At 38.5% G+C, this 19,666-nt stretch overlaps 1 protein-coding gene across 1 annotated transcript; it reads right to left on the minus strand.

The window, feature by feature from the left end:
• Positions 1-2,018: 2,018 nt before the first annotated feature.
• pex6 (peroxisomal biogenesis factor 6) lies at positions 2,019-16,290 on the minus strand. Its single transcript, XM_058401654.1, has 17 exons — positions 15,080-16,290; positions 14,830-14,999; positions 14,611-14,694; positions 14,381-14,486; positions 13,595-13,731; positions 13,356-13,458; positions 11,700-11,902; positions 11,354-11,540; positions 11,157-11,233; positions 9,360-9,492; positions 8,367-8,572; positions 8,151-8,212; positions 7,625-7,733; positions 7,176-7,292; positions 6,993-7,070; positions 4,960-5,099; positions 2,019-4,177 (listed from the first exon to the last, which is right to left on the minus strand). Exons 1-17 carry the CDS (start codon positions 16,280-16,282, stop codon positions 4,041-4,043), a joined length of 3,252 nt encoding a protein of 1,083 aa, XP_058257637.1. The 5' UTR covers positions 16,283-16,290; the 3' UTR covers positions 2,019-4,040.
• Between the last annotated feature and the right edge of the window lie 3,376 nt (positions 16,291-19,666).

Here is a 19,666-nt window from a genome sequence, read left to right on the forward strand (position 1 = left end):
TGTTCATTGATGACATCTTGGAACTGAGGTACACTATATTGCCAAAAGACTTGGGGCACCCTGTTTTTCAGGGATGAGTGAGTTTGGTGTGGGGGAACTTGGCTTGCCTGCGCAGGGTCCAGACCTCAACCCGATAGAACACCTTTGGGATTAGAGCAGAGACTCTGACCCGTTCCTCCACACTGAACTCACTCATCCATGTCTTTCTGGACCTTACTTTGTGCACTGGTGCACAGTCATGTTGGAACAGGAAGGGGTCATCCCCAAACTGTTCCCACAAAGTTGGGAGCAGGAAATTGTCCAAAATGTCTTGGTATGCTGAAGCATTAAGAGTTCCTTTCACTGGAACTAAGGGGCCGAGCCCAACCCCTGAATTCAATCATTTGGAGGGTGTTCCAAAACTTTTGGCAACATAAATGTATGTGAATTCCTATTTTTCAGTCTCAGCCTTTTCTCTCATTTTCTAAGATGCAGAGCCAGATTGAATGTTTCATCAGGAATGGCACTGTTACAGGAGGGTAAAATGTCAAGATCTTTCACAACGTCGTAGCTCAAACTTGTTTCTGTCACAGAACCAGCAATCGCCTGCCACATTTCAACTGAATCCTTAACCCGGAGATCAGTGCTGCCTACTGTAGAAATGGAAGAAGCTCAAGACACAGAGGACCTAATTTACCAATCTGTGTCTTCTCGACGAACTAAAATCCACAGCAAACCAAAGCCAGGATGGAAAGCAAGGGTTTCACAAAGGTCCAGACCTCCTGGCTAAAAAACTTGGCCTGTTTGTACCCTATATCCGGCCATCTGTAGATCCCTCCTTATTAAAAAAAAATACACCTGTTATGGTTAATGATGCTATGCTGGGTGTGACTGTATATCCTTTTACATTGTAGTGACAAACACTTGGTTAAACAGAAATGCTTTCTATTCCTTCACTTCCTGTCGGAGATTTTTTTGATTTGTTCTGATTGTGCGAGTGAATTTACAGATGAGAAATGTTTTTAAAAAGTGCACCTTTTCCAGGCAAAGACTTGTTACCCGAGACAGAAAAAGTGCCTTGCACAAGTATTCACTACATTTAGTAGTCCGACAACTTGGAACTGGTTAAATGTGTGACCTCCCAGTAACGGACTTTTTTTGGCAGACATCCTTCTCTCAGAGATGTGCCAGATACTTTCAGTTCTTAATAATGGTTTTCATGGTGCAGTGTGGCATGTTTGAGATTTTTTTAAATTTTTTATAACCAAACCCTGACTGACACTTTTCCAGAACTTGTACTGATACCTCACTTGTTAGGATGCTAGTTGTTTAGGGGCCTTCCAGGAAAAGCAATTATTTTTTTATTTGTTAATAATTTTGGAACTATATTGAAATTTTCACCACTTTTCCCACTTCAGTGTTATGGAATATACTCTTGCATATCCATGACATATAATTCCGATACATATTTTAAATGATAATTTATTAAATGAAATAAATAAAGAATTAAATTGATGTAATTTCCACAAAGTAAATACGGGGGGGGGGAGGGGATACCTATAAAAGGCGCTTTATGCTACAGATAATGACCAGTTTGTTAACTGAACACATTGTCCATTCCACAAAACTGCCTTAATCATGACTGGTTGAACACAAACATCACTGTAAACTAAAGGTGTACAGCGTAAGGCACAAGAAGCAGCAGAATAAGCCTGGATTTAACCAGAGAGCACTGCAATTTTTTTAAAGGAGCTTGCATGGTTTGAAAGACATGAAATGAACTTATTAATGAAATGGCTATTTTCTTATTTGAATTCTGTTTTTTTTTTTATGTTTAGATTGTCTTTTACCCTTCATCTTAGCTCCAACACCAGCAGAAACAACTGTTTCCTTTCTCATCTCTCTACAGACTTTACATACATGTACATACAACTTCCATCAAATAAACAAGGTAACACTTTATATTAAGCTGTCCTATTTGTCCTTTGTAAGATGATGTGGCAACATCATGACCAAGAAGTAAAAAATTTACAAAAACACCAAACAAATTTAACACCGATGTAACTGTTTATTGCACAATGCTTTTATATTTATTTATTTTTATTTTTTTTAAAAATGCATAAATCCAAGACTATTACTCAGCATACCCTGACTAAATCATTTGCACAGCAAATTAAACAAATTATCTGATAAATTACATTACCACTTAATATAAAGTGTAAACGGGAAATCTATTTAAGCCTGCCTGTAAAAGCATGTGTGAGTCAGAAGCTCCGTTTGTTCACAGTTTGATGACGGACATAATGATGAGGCATGTTAATGGACTGTTAGTCCTCAGAACCTGCATTCTGCTTGCACACCATCAACTGAGAGCGTAAATTAACCTGCAAGGTACATGAAGTAGAAAAGTGAGCAGACTGTGTGACTTTTTCCCCCAAAAGCGTTGCAAATGACAGGCTGAGCATCACATTAAACATAATAGTTACGATTAACTTACTATGCTATGCTTTTGGAGCTTACTAATTCATCAGGATGCATTTTAAAGCTGAACAGTTTTGTCATTTCAGTGAAAATTAAAGCACTAGCTTGTTGTCAGAAAACTTGGTATCCCTTGGTACTGTACTGTAAATTGGGCCTTCATAAGTAACACATTCATAAGTAATGCATAAATCATGTTTTTATAAATAAATCCTAGAAAGGTTATTTCAGATGTCTGTCAAAATTAATGATGTGACATGTTTTAATGTAATTAGATTTCTGTAGCTGTCATTTCATGTTTTATGTCACAAATGAGGTTGCTGTCATTTTTTTTGGCCACAGCAGAATGTTCCCATGTCATTTCAGATGCTGCTACAGATGACAAATCAGATTTTGGTCAAACTTTTTTTTCCAGCTATGATATATTTCGACACCTGTTTTAAGAAACTGTAAATGTATTTCCCTGACATGATGCAGAAATGTTTTATTAACTTCCTTATCTTGCCTAGGCTATCCGCCTGCAAAGATCATGTCGAATGAGGAGCCGGTTTAACAAACTCAATCCGGATGCCTAAAGCTGTCTAAAATTTCACTAGTGGAGTATGATTTCCCTACACGCCGAAAAAAGGGAATGCATAATCAATGAAATTGAAGAAAAAACATTACGTATAGTTTACATAAAAATATTAAGTTTCTCAATGTATACAAGATTTAGTTGCTTATATTAAATAAATTTCTCATTACCAGATTTGAATGATGTAGATTGAGCGTGATCACGCAGTATTAACAGAAATCAGTTACATTGTGAAAACTCGCCAGCATGTTGGAGCCGATTGGAATTATATCTATAGTATTAAATTTAGGCGATTAAAAGACGCATGGTAGAACAGCGCACTGTTAATGCGTCTGGTGCAAAACACCAGTGTTGTGGGTTTGATTCTCAGCTCATTTGAGAGCTCAGAGAGCTCTTTAAAAATAGACGCTCAAATCAATATTTTTTTTTTTTTTACTCAATTCAATTGTATAGAACTGATGTATGCATTTGAATTAAGTCATTTCAGTGTGTATTATTTTATTTTTGTTTTAGTGCAGTGAATTTTACATTTCTCGTTGTTGAGGTTCGTGTGCATTTCACTTTGATACAGAAATAACCAGTTCAGTTTGTAATCAGTGTCATAATGTCCTGTGCTACGGGTTAGAATAAAATATTTAAATCTAGTTTTTCACTTTTGGGGTAATCAGATGCAAAACAGTAACACGCTCATTCACTTTTGCTAGCCTATAATGGTTGTGCAGAATCAATTCCCAGAAGGCAATCCTTAAGTGGAAACTAAGCCGTGGAATGTTTCGTAAATCGATTTCAAAAGCGTAGTGTGGTGAAATGTCATTTTTCAAATTAGCTGAAAGTTTAAAGAAAGAGATTGCGTTACAGGATACAGCGGACTTAGATCTGCTCAGAACCAGCAGGCTGTAGGGAATCTGGAACAGCACAGAGACGGAGGTAGCTTGCAGCTGGAAGAGTGATGTGATATGCAGGAGTTTTTCCGTTCAGGTCTGCAGTGGTGGTTGTGCTGGTGCTTGAGTTACTTTGCGGTGAGTTTCTGCTGGATGAGTTTGTACTTGTGCAGCTCCTCCTCCGTCACAGATGGCTGCAGGATGTCCAGAGCTTGGCTGAAGTCCTCGGCACACAGAGAGAGCGGAGCGTCCTCAGATTCCAGACCTGGGACATGATATGACAGAAGGAAAAAGAAGAGAGAGAGAGTGAATGAATGAATCAGGAAAGTGAAGAGAAGGACTAAATGAATGAAGGACGTTCTACTGCCTGAAACAGCTTTTTTTTTTGTATTTACAATAATCTTGCCAAGTTGAATGCTTTTTTTTGCAATTAGGCTTAACTGTTAAAAGCAACAGAAGGCGTTTTACTCCTTCTGAAGGACATTTCTTAAATAATTGTGTCTCAGAAAAAGACAGTTAAATCAATATATTGTATGAAAATAAAAACATAAGTAAAATATCAAACGATGGCCATCTCCTTTAATGTTGCTGTAATATCTCAGCTATTGAGGAGAGGAGTCAATGGTTACACTTAACATCTCATATCCTCACCTCTCCTGAGAAACGCCACATGGATGGCATGAATTGACCTTTGAATCGACATTTTCATTGAGCTCTACATGACTGGTGAATCAAAACGGCGTGATCAGGATCTAACAAGTCTATTTGTTTAGTCCATCATCAAACAATGCCACTAAATTAACAAATTAAAGCTGCTGCTCTCGCCACCGAGCACGTCAGAAATATATAAACACACTGTGCTCAAGGCGAAATGAAATTAGAAAATGTGTTATTCCTTCTAATGAAGCAATAGTGAGGTGAAAGTGTGATTTTTTTTTTTTTTTTTTACACTGATCATAAAATTGCTTTAATGTGTGCACTGAATACTCTTCATGGCTTGTAATGAATCATAAAAGTAAAAATCAATAATTAACATTAACAATGCACCTTCAGTGATGTGCAAAATCTTCCTCTTAATAGCAGACATCATGGCGTCAGAGCAGAGAGCGTATAGATCGGCTCCCGTGAGCTGAAGTGGACAGCGCTCCACTATTTCTGACAGGCTGACACTCGGGTCCACCTTAAACCTGAGAACAGACACACAACCACACACACAAACCGCAGTCAGAAAATCTGTCCAAAGCCATGCAGGTTATGTAACAATACTAAAATCTAGTTAACAGGTTTGGGGAAATTTTCTAAAATCTCAGAAGGAATCAAAACAGATCAAAATTTACAATCTGGATAAGTCGGATATTTTTGTTGAATATTTTATAATCAATTAGCGAAGGTTAAAGGAAAAGCAGTAGGTTATTTGCATTTTTATAATGAATTTCAGTAAGGTTAGGCCTGTTAATGCACTTAGCTGTACTGTACTGCTGGTAATATAATCTGTGCAATACTTCCCCACTCTCATTAATACCTGTTTGCACTGTTACTGTTTTTGCACTACTATTCATGTCCCACTCTATTTATTCACTCATTCATTCATTCTGTATTTCTCTGTATATTCTTATATTGTATATTTTTATAATGTAAATTTTACACTCCCTTTTGCTGCTGGTCTCGGAGAGCTACTAACCAAATTTTGTTGTATCACTACAATGACAATAAAGACTCTTTATCTTTATGTTAGGAGGATGCCTTAAAAATTCTAATTAATTAGATAAATGATGATAAATGAGATTTGCCCAATTTCACTGTGACATAGAAGGTTTTCAGTAGTAGTTAGAATCCTCGTTTAGAAGTGAAAATAAATTCCGAGCACTCGGGACTGAAAAAGCAATATAGAAAGCGCAGACGTCGTTTTTTTTTAATCATTATTCATAAATGATCCAAAAATAATCATTTGCATAAACTTTAATCAGTTTTGTCCCTACATGCTTTTGAAAATCTGAAAGGCATTGTTTATAAGATTGTATATAAGAGCATGAATGAATGCGCTTAATGAATAAATGAATTTAAAATCATGGTTTCTGGATGTGTATCAAAACTGTAAAGGAAACAGGGAAATATATGGATTTTCAGACAAAACTAATTTCATTCCTAGTTATAATGCCTTGTAATTCCTACCCTCCAAAAACCTGCCACTTGTTTTTATGGAAAGTGCGTTTGGCTTGTAACTTTCCTTTCTGTGCCAACTTAAGCTGAATTGGGAGCGAGCTCTGAAGGTGTAATGTTAATGAGAATGCATACATTTGATACTTGGCCTATCTGCCAACAAGTTTTCTACACCTGCTGCTACCTGCTCACTGTTCCGCTTCCTCCCCTGTGCGCTCAGACCACACACGAAATACACACACCATGTCACAAGAACTATGTAAGATTATTAAACTACACATTATGTTTTAGTCGATATAACAAATTTCAATTCTGACTGGTGAAAAGGTGTTTATAACAGGATGGCATGGACAGGTATGCCAGCTACAAGACAAAAATCCCAGGATTAAATAAATGTGCTTGGTCTACTGCAGTATCCTTACTATAGTACTCCACGTAATCTAATAAACAGATTAAAAACTGTGCTGTTTTTTAGTACATATGTAATCGTTGTGATTGTGAACCCTCCTAAATCAGCACTTAGGAGGAGTCAGAACGTATCCCACATCAGAATGTCTTCAAGATAAAGGATTAGGTCTTTTCCAGTTTTGTCGTACCATGACAAGGCGTGTTTATCTTATTAACTTATGAATCAGGCTTGAAAATTTCTTATTACCCCTCGCACTGCACCTCGCACCCTCCGATCTACCAGCACTGCTCGACTGGTCCCACCATATCTCAGAGTACAAGGTAGGTCTAGACATCTAGACTCTTCTCTGTTCTGGCACCGAGGTGGTGGAATGAACTTCAACTCAACAGATGAAAACCTACCTCTTCCAGAAGCACTTAAACTAGCTCTTATTTTTCCGTTTGTTTTATGTATTGTTGTATGTACATTTAAAAAAATAAAAATAATAAATAAATGCATTTGTGTGACTCACTTTCGTAATATAGCCTTGAGCACTTGCAGCTGTGATTCCTTGTCTTCGTTAATGCCAACATACACTAATTTATCAAATCTAGAAAAGAAATAATGAAGCACAGACTCAATATGCAATCAGGATAACCAATCAGAAATAGAGAATCATGTGAGGACCTGCTACAGAAGCTTGGTCACTGGTTACCTGCCGGGTCTGAGCAGCGACTGGTCCAGTAAGTCTGGCCGGTTGGTTGCTCCGATCACGAAGACGTCCGTAGATGAATGCAGGCCATCAAGCTCAGCTAAGAGCTGTGACACGACCCTGCCAGCATAGCAGACAATCAGAAATTCACATCATCCCAACCCTCTGGGGATGCAGGTCAACTCTGATACTTTGCCTCTAAATCCATCAGCTCAGATTGGATTATGTTTTAAGATCCTGTAGCCATCATGTAAATAATGTAAATGATCTGAGTAAAGCATTCACTAAACATTTAATTCTGAACCATTTAAATAAAGCAGCTTTGTGGAAATGCCTGCTATAAGCTGTATAAATAAGTATATAATAAGCTGTATAAATATAATTGACAATCTGTTTTGTGGAAATGTTCTGGAGGGTGTGTTTTGTTTGGTGGATGAGTTCATGAAACAGACCTGTCCATCACCCCTCCTGAGTCTCCGCTACGGCCTCGGTTAGGAGCCAAAGAGTCCAACTCATCAAAGAAGATGATGCAAGGTGCTGCAGTCCTAGCTTTGCAAAACACTTACAGAGACATACAGGGTGGATACTTTTACAATTTTGTGCCTTCTTTTTAACTTCAATTTCCATTTAATTCGTGTTTAATGGTTTTGTTAAAAGGTGGCAAATTGAACTCTATCACTCAGTGGATATTTAAAACAGGCAGTTTGTCATTTTTAGAGCCCTCTGCTGTCTGTAAGGTGAACTGCAACTGAAACTACATACAAGCTGCAATTTCCCTTTTAAGGACAAAGATGAAACTAATTTCAGGGCCAGAAAAATCTAAAAAGAAGTCTGAATTTTTAAAGATTAGCTCAATCAACCACATGGCAATATTGATGGTTACAGTTTTTCATTTTAATTTATAAGATCTAGAAAGACCTTTTATTACAATCTGCACCTTTAATCATACTACACTAAATGTTTTTAACTGTTTCTCACCCTCTCTGATGTTTTCTTCGCTCTGACCAACATACATGTTAATGAGCTCTGGACCTTTGACACTGGAATAAAAAAAATAAATAAATAAATAAATCTGGGTTAAGTGACACCCTGAAGCCCTAGAGATGTGAGAGCAGGAAGAATAGTTAAATACACAACAACCAGTAATGAGACACACAAGTCTAACGCAGGCACTCTCAGTAGGAAAAGTCCCACCTGAGGAAGGTCATGGAGCACTCAGTGGCCACAGCTTTGGCCAGCAGAGTCTTGCCGGTGCCTGGAGGCCCATAAAGCAGCAGGCCAGAGCGTCTCAGGCCCAGTGAGAGCAGCTCTGGATGCTCCAGAGGGAGCTGGATGGTGTCCAGGATCTCTTTTTTGACCTGCTGCAGACCACCCACATCCTGCCACTTCACTGACGGGATCTGCCATTCACAAAGCAAAAACCTTAACTGACTTATTTATCTCAAGATTATAAATAGAATGATTAATTTAGCCACCGATTTCACCAGCAGCATGTTTTTTTTTAGTTCTTATTTATATCACTTAAAGGTCTGTGGAATTTTTGAAGGTTCTAATAAATTATCATTCCTATGATAACTTAACAACAGGGACTTTCTGTGTCAGAAATAAAGCTGTAACTAAGCTTTCAGACATGGCGAAAGTCTTCAGGACAGAAGGATTTGTGCTTTGTGCAGTTACTCTGTAACATAAGCTGCATTTTTGTCTTAATAACTTCAAGAGGGAAAAAAAAAGAGAGGCTAATGATGAGATGACTGTTTATAGCTGCAGCGAGCTGTAAGTTATAACAGAAAAAGTTATTTTGTGGAAATTTCACAATATTAACTGTAACTCAGGGCTGTTCTTTTATAAACCTGTTAGTGTTTGCTGTGGTATAAGAGCAATGTTCCTTATTCATACAGCATATCAGTGGAAATGCAATTTATGCTTCTATTTTAAAAATGTTTTTAAAAAATCTGCAAAAGAAAGATTACACTATTACGACCCATGCAGGAGAAACAGACGGAGTTTTCTGCTCAAACAGATTCATTGTGGAATACACGATACATACATTTATACATACATGCATAACTAACTAATCCTCAGTTGCACCAAAACAACTACATGGTTAAATGTCAAAATGAGCTAAAGCAGACCTGAGGAGACCATATCCCTAGTGCTTTTGCTGATATTGTCCGAAATGAGGCCAACCTTTGGTGCGCCGATTGCCTGGGAATGGGCCTCCTGCAGAGCCTCCAGTGCTGTGGTGAAGTCAGCTCCCATAATGGTCACACCAAACACACACAGGTCCTCCTCTTCCTGAGCACTGGCCCCATGTGGATAACTACACAACAAAGCAGACAGGCTTTTTTATTACAACTGCAACACAGCACCACAGAAGAGGTGGCTAAAAATTACATCCTCTACAGCAAAGAATGAGACTGAAGGAATGTGCATTGAGTCATGTTTGCTCATTATACATTCAGATTTAGATAGATAGATAGATAGATAGATAGATAGATAGATACTTTATTCATCCCAAAGGGAAATTTATAAATATATAATCTGAATAAGTCTACGGCCTAAATCGTCTAAGTCTAAATTTACATCACTCAGACGAATATAAAAAGCATTATTCTGATAATCCCTATAAACTATAATAAATACACCAAGTCTACAATGGGTTTTTTTTATACATAAAATGGAGAAAATGTGTTATAAAAAGATAACAAATGCACTTATGAATAAAAGATGCACTATCCAAACTATAAAAAAAAAAAGATCATGAGCAAGAACATGACTGTGTGGAGCTGCTTGATTCATTTACAGCATCCTTTCATCCGTAGTGTTCCCAGGTCAGGTTTAATGCTGGTTTGAATTTGGCTACTAGTTTTTTTTGTTCTGTAAAAATAACTTTTTATCTTTAAAAAAAAAGCTTTAGATAGATAGATAGATAGATAGATAGATAGATAGATAGATAGATAGATAGATAGATAGATAGATAGATAGATAGATTTATCTGTCCTCAGAGAGGAAATTCATTTTCACAGAGGGCATGTATATAACACGAGGACAGCTACACATTAGATATGAACTTGTCACAATACATTCAAAGGGGTTCTAAAACACAACACATGCAAGAGCGTAAGATGATGGCTGAAAATGTGTTTAAAGCACGTATAGCTGTAGGAACAAAACTCACTAAACTTACTATAGTTAGTCCTCCTACACATAGGAAGTCTATACCTACGGTCAGATGGAAGGGGAATGAAATACCGATAGGGTGGGTGATCTGGATCATTTAGGATTAAATGCGCTTTCCGAATCGTGGCTGAAGTGGCACAGTCTGATAGATCAGAAGGAATACCAATAATCTTACTAGTCAAATGTTTGTTCTTGTTAACAGCTGTAAGCATATGAAAGAAAGAAATGGCACCATACATAAGAACTGGCTCAATAACACTTCGATACAAGAGAAGAAGGAGAAGAGGCTGAACAGACGACTGCTTAAGTTTACGGAGAACTTATAGATATTATAGCACTTGTAGATACTGATTAAAATTGACATGATCATTCAATGTAATGCCAAGATATTTGAAATGCTCCACCCTTTCAAACATCTTTCTGCTGAGAACAACAAGAAACTGGCACAGGCAGGTACAATATAATAACTGTGGGAGAAATTTAAAAAGTCTTCGTAAGTCTCTCAGAAATGATGAGCTTGAGGTTGAGAAACCGTCAGAGCCAGAATTCACAGACCATACAGATGTTGACATTAATATTGACGGTGCTGGCATTAATACCACTGTTTTTTTGTTTCTAGGGTAAAAGTGATAAGGTTCATAAATTCATCTATATAATTAATAATCCTATATAATTAATAACCCTTTTAGGGTAGGCCTGTATTTGAGCTTAAATGCAAATACGAATACCTATAAATATATTCAAATACACATATAAAGTAAAATTGCAGCAGCATAACCAAAGACAAAAAAAAAATCAACTCACTAAGTCTTCAGCAGGCGCTGATGAGCTGCTTTTCCAGCACCAGTGAGAAGTGTGCAGAAATCTCCCAAAATGAAACCCTAGAATAAAACCAAATCTTCAGTAAAACTGCAAAGACATCAAACCTGAACCCAATCTTTAATAAGACAAGTTTACATACAGCCTTGTATAACAGACTGCTGAACTAAAGATGACCTCACCGCTGTCTGTTTAGCAATCTTGGCCAGATTGACATCTTTCCCTAGAGGGAGCTCTTGACTAAGGCTGGCTAGCATGGCTTTCCTCTGCTCCTCTGAAGGACTCTCTATCACCACCTGGTGCACAAAGGCTGGCATCACATCTGAGGACAAATCCCGCTGGCCATGCACACAGCCAACCACGATTACACTGCAATAAGGAATAAAAGTAAAATTGTTTCATCTACAATATCAATGGCACTGTTTTCCTTCATCTCCGAATAAGTGAAGTCAATGCATTAATTGTTTGTGTTTTGTCTCAGTTTAGAGTCAAAGCCGAAATGTTTCAGATATTTGCGTGTTAATTTACCTTGAGTGGGCATCAGTTATGAGCTGGTAGAGTGCCGCGGCTACTCTGGAGTCGGGTTCGGTGCTGTCTCGCCGTTGGCCGAGTAACTGCAGGTTCCTCAGAAGAAGCACACAGGGATGATGGAGCTCGGCTCTGTGGAAAGCCGCCTTCATTTTGGACTCGCAGGCAGCTGCGGTGTCTCCACACAGGGTCACACAGTCCACCTGTGCAAAACACACAGGAAGTAAGATCACCCTTAACTTCATAAAAGCTGGCCTTTTTTAAAATAAAACCTTTCAGGGAAATTCAGTGAAGTGAGCAGACTGGTGGAACAGACAGTAATAAAAAGTAATTACATAATATATGTCTTCGCTGGCAGTTTTGCCAAATTATTCTGCCAAAAAAAACACACACTCATAAAACAACAAATTATCAAATAAAATAACTAAATACAGCCAGTGCAACATTACACACATCAGCCATGTCTTCCCCAGTAAACTTGTGTTTCACTGCCTGTAACTGCATATTGGACCTACAATTGGCACTAACAATTTCATAAATTACAAGAGCCAGTCAAGGTCCGATATTTAAATACAGGCCAAGAAACACTATCTTACCAGGAAATAATGGAAGATGTGCATAGGAATGACAGCATTTTGTGATATTAATAATAAACATATATTAATATTCATTAGCTAATAGCTTTTTTCAATTAAGAGAGAAAGATTTCTATATAGTTAAGAAGCCTTCCACTCATATTAAGAGTATGCAGTTTGGAAGACACTATATTCATTGGTGAATTATTCACATGCATCTTGCACTAGACTAGAATTTTACATTGCTTCTTCTTATAACTACTAAACTACTAGAAATGATCAAACTACTACTTCTTTCAGCTTTTCCCTTCAGGGGTCTCCACAGCGAATCATCTCTCTCCACCTATCCCTATCTTCTGCATTCTCAACAATTGCACCCACTAGCTTCATATCCTCATTTATTACATCCATATACCTCCTCTTTGGCCTTCCTCTTTGCCTCCTGCCTGGCCGCTCCATGCCCAACATTCTCCTACCGATATACTCACTCTCCCTCCACTGAACATGTCCAAACCATCTTAACCTGGTCTCCCTAACTTTGTCCCCCAAACATCCATGAGCTGTCCCTCTGATGTACTCGTTCCTAATCCTGTCCAGCCTTGTCACTCCCAAAGAGAACCTCAACATCTTCAGCTCTGCTACCTCCAGCTCTGACTCCTGTCTCTTTCTCAGTAATACTGTCTCTAAACCATACAGCATGGCTGGTCACACAACTGTCTTGTACACCTTCCCCTTGATTCTCGCTGATATTTTTCTAGCACACAGAACTCCCTACACCTTTCTCCACCCATTCCAACCTGCCTGCACTCGCTTCTTTACCTCTTTCCCACACTCTCCATTACTGTTGACCCCAAGTACTTAAACTCCTGTACCTTCGTCACCCTGTAATCTTATTGTTCCACTTCCCTCCCTTTCATTCACACACATGTACTCAGTCTTACTACCACTGACTTTCATTCCTCTTCTCTCCAGCACAAACCTCCACCTCTCCAGGTTTCCTCCACCTGCTCCCTGCTCTCACTACAGATCACAATGTCATCTGCAAAATCATTGTCCAAGGAGACAAGGTGTGAACTGAGACCTTCAACGGATGTAGATGAAGCCTCCGACAAGCTGCCTTGACTGCTGTGACCTTCCCACAACCATCTGGGCCCATGAGAAGAACAGAGCAGGCTCGTCTCAAACTTGCACATGCAAAGAAAAAGCCAGAGACACTAAAACTAATGACCTTTTTATTAACTGTAATCAATTTACTGTAAAAATAACATTAAAGAGGACACAAAATTTGTCTTTCATAACATACTATCCAAGAATGCTGACCTTTCAGTGATGTGTGGCTGGATAATGGAGACCAATTTCTCTACAATGCCTGAGAGTCCTGGAGGCAAAAGACTCGTCCAGAACGGTGAACCCACCTCTGAAATGGAGCACGGTGCCAGACTATTGATGAAACCTCTCTGAGGAAAAAAAAATAACATCAGAGTTTAGGCAAATCACTCTACTTTAACTAGACTGCACAAGTTGGTACATCTTTAAATAAGGAAGACTGCAAAATCATAGCAAGTAGTGCAAATTTGAAAGTTTTTTTATAGGTAACTTTGCACAGATAGCACTGCATAAGGTAACAGGGTAAAATTGCGGCTTAGGAAGCTTTTTGAAATGAATATTTAGTGTATGTGTAGAGAATGAATCACGACTGCAAATAAACCCAATTGCAGGATGCATCCCTAATCGCATACTTAAACACGAAACGCCATGCTGTAGTATAGTGTTAAAAGGGGAGGGGCTAACAGGCTCAAAATTTGAGACATATTTATACACTGGTAAATGGTGCATAGTGTAAATGCATAGTGTTTAGTGCATCATTTGGGACACAGCTCATAACTTTGGAAGACACAAATGTCTTCAGCTACAAACTTTCATATTATTTCTTTGCTACTCAGATGCATCTTGTAGATTTTGAAGAGCGGTCACGCTGAAAAATGAATACTGCCCCACTACGGCTTTTGTAATGTAACATACAGCCAATTAGGAGTAACTTTTGCCTGCATCTTTATATGTACATGTCATTATCATTGCGTCTGATGTAGCGAAGCTCGACCTTACCATATACAGAGAGGTGTGTTCTGTATCAGCAAGATACGATCCAACATCTGCCTCATCCTCAGAAAAGCCAGACACCTGCTTCACTTTAAAATACAAGATTGGCCATCTGCAGATAAGCCCACATGGTTAAAAAAAAGGGTCCTGGGATACAGCAAAGCAAACCATGTGAACTGCACTCCTGGGCAGTAATCCACAAATATATAATCTGTAATAAATTGAGAATTGAACACCTTGTGATTCCATCAGAGCTGCTTTCCACAAAATCAGGATGACCATGTGTCGGAATGCCCAGTATACTTCCCTGTTTGACAAGTCTAAAAAAAAAACAAGAGTTTTACTAAGGCATTTATTAGTAAAGGTTTAAGATAAATGGTAAATGGTAAATAATGTTATATAAGGGTTACTTTATAGATAAGGTTTACTTTATAGATAAAAGTCCTCAGACCTACCTAGGTGTGCTAAAATGCTTAAAGAGAACATTATCAAAGGGTCTGTGAGAATCATAATCTGGAGATATAACTGCTTCAATGTGTAGTTCTTTGGCATATGGAGGCGCAGCAGAACAACATAGACTTGCAGACAGTTTGTGTCCTGTTGGTATCGGTGCCTTGTTCCATCTCTAGAAAAAAAAAAATAGCTATGCTTAATTTAACTGACATGTCATCAAATAGTTATTTATCAATGTATATAATTACTCACCTTTATTTTGAGACTTTTATTTCCAACAGGTGCTGCTTCTCCATTGGACAAGTTAAACCACAATACAGGTGAAATGAAACCTGCGTTATCACTAACATCTGTGTCCGAGGACTTAATGAAAGCCACAATTTTCGCCAGCTGACCATCTCCTTTTGCCCTAGCCACAGGCTTTGTGTCACTTTCGTTGTTTGGAGGACTTTGTTCCCCTTCAGCTCCTGAAAATCTTTTTACTTTTCCCAAGGCAGCCATAACCCACTCACCGTTAAACAGCCCTAGCTTCAACAACAGGTTTTTGCTCACAAAAATGGAGCTGTCCATGTCCACCTCTGCATTCTTCCCTATTTTAATTCCAAGTTTTGCCAATCTGCAAAGCTTGGCATGGTCACAGGTGACCTGTACATCCAGCCTGCACTCAAGGGCTTGAAGAACCTCAGTAAATCCAGAGCTGAACAAAAGTCGGTTGCTCAGTAAGGAGCTCCCTGGGCCAAGATTGTTTGCATAATGGGCGAAATCAGAGACAAACAAGGACACGCTGGATGGTCTGGTGGTCACGCTGCTGTCAGCGGAGTCCAAAGCAGCATGGCCATGCAAAATGTCCCTGCAATCAGATACTACAACAGTAGTGTTTACAGTGATCATACCCTGTGTAAGAGGTGTGCAGTCCAACACGACCAAATCAGAGAGATACTGACGCACCAGAGTCGCTTTATCACCAAGCAGAGGATGGTGTGGTAAAATCAGAGTGTCACCTCTCCTCACCAAAAGAGTTTGTCCAGGACATGATGCCAAAACTAGCAGAAAACTGGAGAATTCTTCTGAAGATGCCCATCTGAAGCTCTGCTTCGTGCGAGCACCAATAACTATCTTGCTCAAGGGCAGAAGCTGTAGGATACGCGCGATTCCTGACTTTTCTTCCTGTAAATTGTGGTGACTTAGAAATGTTTTAGACACAAAAATTGCCAGAGTGCTGCTGTTACTATGGACCGTGCAGTCAGGCAGCTCCTCAGCTCTGATGTGGGCGCAAACTAAAACTGCCGACTTTGTGAACGGCTGAGTTTCCTGAAATGACAATAACAACGCGCATGAGGTTTCAGTGCAGTTAGAAAACATCCGAGTTAATTGTAACTTATGGACGACTGCTTGCAAGGGGTGCAAATCGGGTGGAAACTGGTCGAGGCAGACGAACTTCATGGGCGCCGCCATCTTGATGTGTTGCGCATGCGCTGTGAGATGACACGCATCCTAGAGATCGCCAAATATATTTCTTCAATATATTTTTAAAATAAACACAGCTCGCAGAAATATGTGACATATTTTTCTGACAAAAATTGATGTAAATATTCAGGGTAAATAATTCAGTAACAGTAATAACATCACAATCTCTTCATCGAATACTTTAACACATTATTATGATTAATTTTATTATTTATTATCATTGTTGTTGTTCTTGTTGTTGTTGTGTTGTTGTTAATTAAAGGTTTAATAATATAAGTTTTTCTTATATTCAAAGACCTGTATTTAGGTTGCTAATTTTCAACCAGCAGTGCTAACATTCAACCAGTCAAAGTCAAGTACAATTCAATAAATAAATAAATAAATAAATTCAAGTTTAATATCCAAGCCAGAGCTACTCAGGGATTCAAGGTTCAAGGTTCTCGGTATTTTTGTGTTTTTTTATTTGTGAACTTCATCATATGTGCAGACATACAGAGGAAGTCAGATTTAAAGATAGAGGGGTAGGCAAAGGCAATCGAGCCTGAAACATGTTGTTCCATTTTGCCTCCTGTGCTGTCGAATGCCTCCCCTCTCAGAAGCCTGTGCACATATATCACTTTATCAACAGAACACAGACTCCTTTTTAAAACCTAATGATAACTGAAATCACCCAAACAACGCTGATCAAAAGTTTACATGTCCTTGAATGTTTGGACACATTATAAACACACAGGTTGACTATTTAAGGGAAGTTCCCACAACTTTGACTCATCGTAATTGTAATTAGTGTCTGTGCATAAATAGTCAGTGAGTTTCTCAGCTCATGAGGTGATGCACTGACTTGGTTGGATACTGCACCATGGGGAAGACAAAAAACTGCCATTAGACCTGCGTAATAAGGTACTTTATAAAGCAGGAAAAGGATATAAAAAGATATCTCAACATTTGAAAATGCCAGTCAGTACTGTTCAAACTCTGATGAAGAGGTGGAAAATAAGAGGTTCCGTTGATACTAAGCCATGGTCAGGTAGACCAAGAAAGATTTCCCTCACTACTGCCAGAAGAATTGTTCGGGACACAAAGAAAAAAAAAACCCAAAGAACTTTCAGAGAAATACAGGCTGCTACAGAAAAAAGTGGTGTTGATGTTTCATGGAGCACAATAAGGGGGTACTTGAACACAAATGACCTGCATGGTCGAGTTGCCAGGAGAAAGCTGTTACTGCACCCATGCCACAAAAAGGCTGGCTTTCAGTATACCAGACAAACACCTAGACAAGCCTCACAGCTTCTGGAGCAGAGTCATTTGGAGTGTTAGACCAAAATTGAACTTTATAGTGACAACCATAAACGCTATGTTTGGAGAGGACTCAACAATGCCTACGGTGAAAAGTACACCGACTGTAAAGCATGGTGGTGGATCTCTTATGTTTTGGGGCTGTGTGAGCTCCAGTGGCTCAGGGAAGTTAGATAAAATTGATGACAAGATGAATGCAGCATGTTGTCACAAAATACTGACAGACAATTTGCAATCTACAGCACAAAAGCTGCACTAGGGATGCCTTTGGATGTTCCAACATGACAGTGATCCAAAGTGCAAGGCCAAGTTGACCCTCCAATGGATACAGCAAAAAAGGTGAAGGTTTTGGAGTGACCATCACAGTATCCTGACCTTAATATCATTGAGCCACTTTGAAGAGATCTCAAACATGTACAGTAGTTTGAGCAAGACCACCAAAAAATTTACAGGAACTACAGGCATTTTGCCAAGAAGAATGGGCAGCTATACCACCTGAGAGAATTAAGGACCTCTTGCACAATTATTACAAAATAAAATAACTGATCCTTGTGATGAACATATTTTCTTGTCCTTGTTCCAAGGAATGCACAATAGCACAATTAGCTTTTACAATAAGAGAAAATGTAAGGAAAAAGGCACATTGTTTTTGATTTTATTCGGTATTGTTCATTACTTCATTCAACAGATGCCTAAATTGAGCCAATCCAAGTACAGAGACTTGAAAGAGCTAACAGCGAAACAAGTGCACCCTTGAACTGACCAAAAACAAGTAGAAAGAATGTAAAAGAAGGTAAAAATTATATATAGCCAAACCATTTGGGACCCCCCCCCCCCCCCACACACACACAAATGCACAAAGCAAGGTACTTCACAGAGGAATTTCACAGAGTCCTGACCACAACCTAGAACGTCTTTGAGATGAATTAGAGCAGAGACTGCAAGTCAGGCCTTCTCATCCAGCATCAGTGCCTGACCTCACAAATGCGCTTCTAGTGGAATGGTCAAAAATTCCCTAAACCTTGTGGAAAGCCTTGAAGCTCCAAATAGTGGACCAACTCTATATTAAATTCATATGCATGTAAAGGCAGAAGATGGATGGATATCTTGAGAGCGGTGAATAATAATTCATTGGTATAAATTCAATGGTCTTTACAATTTTATTATTATTATTATTATTATTATTATTATTATTATTATTCAAATCTTTAAGACACTGTTTTGCTTCCATATCTAAAATGCACACTAACTGAATGATAAATGAGTTCATTATTCCTCAGAGCCAATGGTACAGTGAGTACAGTGTTCTCAAGCTTGTTTTTCTTCCACAGTGGCCAGGGAAACATAGCTTTTGAACACTTGACTCACATAAACCTTTAAGAAAGAAAACCCAGAAAGGTCATGTGTAAATTAGCCTGACCCCTTAAAACTTTAAATGTCAGTAAACCTTTGCTTTGGCCAGACACTAATAAAGGCTTCTGACATTTAAAGGTAGACTTAGGATACAGGTTGTAGAGCAAAAACAATTTTAAATATTATAAAAATGTATGAAACCTCAAATCTAGCTTATACAGAATGCTACAGAAAATATGAGGTTACATAACAAGTGTAATATTTTATTTGTAATATCCACGGTGGTTTTTCAGGCCTGCTTGGGCTAGGTAATGACTGGTGTGGTATCATCATTTTTTTTTATATGTACTGGATTTATGGTGTAGTGAACTGCAACATATTTTTCTTTTTGTATCTTTATACACATACATGGGAATAAAACATTGTCCCTCAAGAGCCCCGGTGTGACACAGAAGATCTGACATTATGCACAGAATTGCACACAATTACATTAAGCAAAAACAGCATGAAGTTTCCTGTATTGTAAGGCTCATGTGTTATCAGTGGATGTGGAAACCAACAGCACCCAACAAGAACTTCAAGAATAAAAATAGCTTTAGTCTTCATAAAGCATTCAGGTGTGACATTAATAATGACAATATAAAGTGTGCAAGTTGTTACATCCATTTTAAGATATAGTAGGAGGTGAAGGCAGAAGACCTCCAGTGAACAGGTTCAGTGCTC

The sequence above is a fragment of the Hemibagrus wyckioides genome, linkage group LG10 (assembly GCF_019097595.1).
Source record: "Hemibagrus wyckioides isolate EC202008001 linkage group LG10, SWU_Hwy_1.0, whole genome shotgun sequence".
Taxonomy (NCBI): domain Eukaryota; kingdom Metazoa; phylum Chordata; class Actinopteri; order Siluriformes; family Bagridae; genus Hemibagrus; species Hemibagrus wyckioides.

Bases quoted from the DNA above. Each gene is read 5' to 3' on its own strand.
- pex6 (XM_058401654.1), bottom strand. From the start codon at position 16,282: ATGGCGGCGCCCATGAAGTTCGTCTGCCTCGACCAGTTTCCACCCGAT. The intron at 13,732-14,380 runs GTAAGGTCGAGC...TTTTTTCCTCAG, and splicing joins AACACACCTCTCTGTATATG to AGAGGTTTCATCAATAGTCT. The intron at 11,541-11,699 runs GTAAATTAACAC...TCCTTATTGCAG, and splicing joins ATAACTGATGCCCACTCAAG to TGTAATCGTGGTTGGCTGTG.